General features: G+C 42.1%; 1 protein-coding gene across 1 annotated transcript; it reads right to left on the minus strand.

The window, feature by feature from the left end:
- Positions 1-1658: 1658 nt before the first annotated feature.
- sox11b (SRY-box transcription factor 11b) lies at positions 1659-3874 on the minus strand. Its single transcript, XM_056764319.1, has one exon. The coding sequence runs from the start codon at positions 3763-3765 to the stop codon at positions 2656-2658; it is 1110 nt and encodes a 369-aa protein (XP_056620297.1). The 5' UTR covers positions 3766-3874; the 3' UTR covers positions 1659-2655.
- Positions 3875-4494: the final 620 nt, after the last annotated feature.

The following is a 4494-nucleotide window of genomic DNA, read 5'->3' on the forward strand; positions in this document are numbered from 1 at the left end:
AAATAATTGCGAAACTAGAGTAGGTAGCATAGGTTATAAGTTGTAAATGGCAAAAGTGTAAGCCAGTTTGAAAGATAGATTGTGAAGTATCAGTATTTATAAGATTTTCATATTATTCCATGGCTTCAAAGCCTGAGTAAGACAGAGAAAACTTTGGGGTGGAGAAGAGAGAGGGGTGATGGAGGATGGAAATCAAAAGATGAACTGAACTTTAGTACAGTGTTTCTTAAAAGGATTTGGCTATTTTAAATGTTCTTACCCAGGAAGTTGGTTATTATGTTGAAAACGCAAACTAATCTTGCTTAATGCAGTCTTTTGATGATGTTAATTACAGTAAAATAAAACGGTGTCCTTAATAGATCTGACAAAATCTTCTGTGATGCAACAATCAAGAATGTTGAAAAGATTCCTATTTTTTAGTAATTGAAAGACATTCATAATCTTCTGTGCAAATCAACCAACCAGCCAGTTGTTGAGTTAACTGTTGATGTAAAAATGTTACCAGGAAAAAGAAGTCTCAATGAATTTAAATCATGGCCCTAGCCAACACTAATAAGAGAAATCATTCAGCACGGTTCCTATTTTATTTTCAAAACCATCAATGATCGTTAACCGTTTCTTATTATAAAAACTGTATACAGGGATCACAGAGAGCCCTTGGCTTGGTAGCTTTAGAATGAGAAAAGTGCTTTACGCTCTGAATAGTAACAAAACCCTGAACTGAACAGGAGAATGTATAATCAAACCCATGTATCTTGGCAGCTGTCCATGTGAATGACTTTCCTTCCGTAGATTAACATATGCAGCAACTGAGAATGGAGAATGAGCGCTATCCCACCGGTTAATTCCCCCCCTCCACTCTGCACACATGGGCTTTCATGTAAACTGCCTTTACAGTTGACGAAGTTAGACTGCTTACATAAGACCACTTTTTAGAAATATTGTATAAATCATTGCATTTGAAATGGAATATTTCCATTATATGGAAAAGGCATAAAACTTATGGCTGAAGAGCCCTGGAAGGACCTGCTTGATGTTAAACCAAGTATAACAACGCATGTCAAGGCACCAAATAAACAATGCACATATCCTATAATAAAAAAATGCACGTTAGATCGTTGTTAATCCACTACTCGTGTGTAGAATGTGTTACATAATTGGTCATTACAGAATATCGCAAATATTGGAAAATAATTTATGCATACACTACATTGAGTGGGTTTGCAATTTTCTTAACAGGCATTTATATTGACTTTACCCTTAAAACTGTAACACTGCATATTGTGAAGCAATCGTTAATGAAATTCACATCACCAGTGACATCACCACCACCTGAAGAATCTCTGAAATCAGTTCGAGAACTATGCCAAATAAAGCTAAAACTGCAGCTCCATAAGATTCAGACTGTGGTGCATCAGCATGGTAACTCTTACAAGCTTGCATAACGCAAAGAGAGGAGAGGGTGGTGTTGGGGGAAATACACCAATCAAAGTTGGCTTCACTCACCGTGCGAGATTTGATTTCTTAAAGGAACAGATTTGTACTGGTTAAGATTAAAACCTCCTGTAAGGACAAGGTTTCATCGCAAGATTATTCATGTCCTATTTGGATCACTTTCAAACACACACCACACCATTAAGCAGACTTACATGTTCTCATCAGTTCCAGCTGATTTATTTGTGTCAGATACAGACTTCAGCATGACGACATGTAACTCATTTCCTTTGCTACAAAACGCAGATGGTCCATTTTGAGAGTATATTGCACAAAATAATAAAAAAACAAATGTGCCATTATGATAAAAAAAAGCAAACAAAATCCAGTTTTACACCTGCTATTTGGGACCCATTCACACAGATATACATAAACTCCTAGCTTTACTATATTACAGAACATATACAATCTTCATTCTAGTACCAGAAATGAGGTCTGTGTTCCCCCAAATTCCACTGTACACTTCTCTATAGAAATGCTTCAGATCTACAGCTGTACATTTGCCTGGCGTAAAATAATAACCAGGCATTTAAATGCAAGTTCTCAGTTTAATCTTGCATGCTTTACAAATGAAACCGGGTTGAAGTGCCTGAAGAAACCTCACTTAAAGCACAGTAAGAATATTCCCTTTAACTGTACAAAAATATGCCAGAAAATAGTTTACTTCTTTTTTTAAAAAGATGAGGTATGTTGGTTATGTATCAAAATGCTTCCTGCCATACCTGTGTGTTCTAGAGCGGTTATCTGCTTAAATACCCCCATATTTGCAGGGAAACGGAACTGTTACAAAAAAGAAACATTTGTGGCATACAGAAATTACATAAGACCACAGGAAAAAGTTACATCCTGAACAGTGTTTCTGAGTCGCCTCCATTCGGTCCAGCAGCCGTTTGCCAACTCCCTGTAGAGATATGGGTGCATGGGAATGCATAGTTCAGATATTACATTTTGCGCTCCATGTTTAAGCAGTTTCACTGCAGTCCTACAGAACAACCACACACACAACCCTGTCAAAGTTGACATGTAACCTTTTCACTACGTTACCCAGTGTCATAACGTACGTTCCGCTGTGTTAACCCCTACCGCAACAATCACAGAGGCAAAGTCAAAGAATAACCTGAAGATGCGCTTCGCCCCCTTGGAGCACTGCGAGAGTTTCAGTTAGTAAGTGAAAACCAAATCTGAAAAGTTCGCCTCCAGCCAGTCTCCCGCGATCATTTCACTGAGCTCAGGGGTGCAATAGTCCGGGAACTCAAAGTGGGAGCCGAGGCTGCCCTCGCTGAACGAGTCCAAGTCTTTATCCACCAGAGACAGGCAAAGATTTCCTGAAGTGTTTCCCAAGTCTGCTCCATGGGAGCCAGCCGCTAAATTCAAACTGAAGTCCACCAACAAGTCGTCGGAGTCCTCGCTGGAGCTGCTGGATGAAGAAGAAACGGACCTGAAAGAAGACGCTGGTGATACGGAGGCAGGATACGCTGCGCTCTGCTTGGTAATGTTCTTGAAGTTGTAAAACAGTCTGCTGCCGCTCGTGTGCCTGGACTCCTCGTACATGCTCGCGCCTTCCGAATCTGCAGCGGAGCTCAGCGTGGGGCTCGCCGGGACTTTATGCAGCCTGATGGGCTCCTCTTCCTCCTCGACTTTAATCCGAGAGGGGAAATCGTCATCGTAGTCGTCCTCCTCATCGTCGTCGTCGTCGTCGTCTTCATCATCGGTAAGTTCCCGTTTGATAGACTTGCTCACTTTTAAACTAGTGAAAACGTAGTTAAATCTGCTGTCTTGCGTAGATCTCGCGGTGATGTTGCTCGGTTTGCTGGGCTTGAGTTTCGTGCACTTCTTTCCTGCCGCTTTGACACTTTTGCTGACCTTCTCCGGCGAATGTAGCGCTGGTTTTGAAGAACCGTCCAGCTTCGGCTTTTTCTTGGGTCTGTATTTGTAGTCGGGGTAGTCAGCCATGTGTTGAAGCCGAAGCCGTTCGGCTTCCCGGATAAAGGGAATCTTTTCGCTGTCCTTTAGCATTTTCCAACGCTTTCCCAGTCTTTTGGAAATCTCAGCATTGTGCATGTCCGGAGACTGTTCCATGATTTTTCTCCTCTCGATCTTTGACCACACCATAAATGCATTCATGGGTCGCTTAATGTGACCGGTAGCTGTTTTGCACCAGTCCGGTTTCGGTGGCACCGGGCTGCACGCCATCAGTTCGTTTTCCTCCGTGTCTGTGGTCTCTCGCGACACGCTGCTCTCTGTCTCGCGGTGCTCCGTGTGCAGCACCATGTCCCCTCCCGCTTTCACAGTCCGGAAAGTTAAAAGATACTTTCTCTCTTGATATCGACTCGCAACGTCTGCGCTCTCTTGACAAACCTCTTTTCAAAGTTACCGTTCGCCTTCTTAACTAGTTCCTAGGTTTCTCATATCGGTTACGTCACGTATAATTATCCAATAGCGTGCCTCGGCTCCTCCCACGAGCCGCCAGACGTTCTCTTAACTCTTTGCGTCCAGTTGAAGATTTCATTTGTGCGCGTTCATGTGGGTGGGATTTTCATTATGTCTGGACTGGGTGTGCGAGACAGGCATATTGAATGAACACCAGTCCTGTCGGATCGAAACACCAGGGCATGGAGATAAAACGAGAGCATATAAATGCAGTGTTTTAATCAAATAATTGAAACATTACATTTTTTCTCTTTTAAGATGAACGCGTTTTTTAAACCCAGTTGACGCAATTCACAGAAACTGTGGGTGGCGCTTGAACACTGCTGTACGTCCACGCAAGCTTTATTGATTCATGTCACGACAATGAAATTTGGTGTTGACTGTCTCACATCGTCCCACTTTCTCTGTTATGCAAGAATAATGTATGTGGGTTATTACTTCCAAGCACGAGCGCATAATACACTAACGATTTGGTATGCAACCCACTCGGCTTGACCTACATATTTACATTGCCTATTTTTTTTTTGAGGGACTGTAATGATGTGTCCAGATAGCAGACAGGAGAGAGAG

Source organism: Triplophysa dalaica, chromosome 13 (genome assembly GCF_015846415.1).
Source record: "Triplophysa dalaica isolate WHDGS20190420 chromosome 13, ASM1584641v1, whole genome shotgun sequence".
Taxonomy (NCBI): domain Eukaryota; kingdom Metazoa; phylum Chordata; class Actinopteri; order Cypriniformes; family Nemacheilidae; genus Triplophysa; species Triplophysa dalaica.

What these genes read in the sequence shown, in the direction of transcription:
- sox11b (XM_056764319.1), bottom strand. Translation starts at nt 3,765, where the DNA reads ATGGTGCTGCACACGGAGCACCGCGAGACAGAGAGCAGCGTGTCGCGA.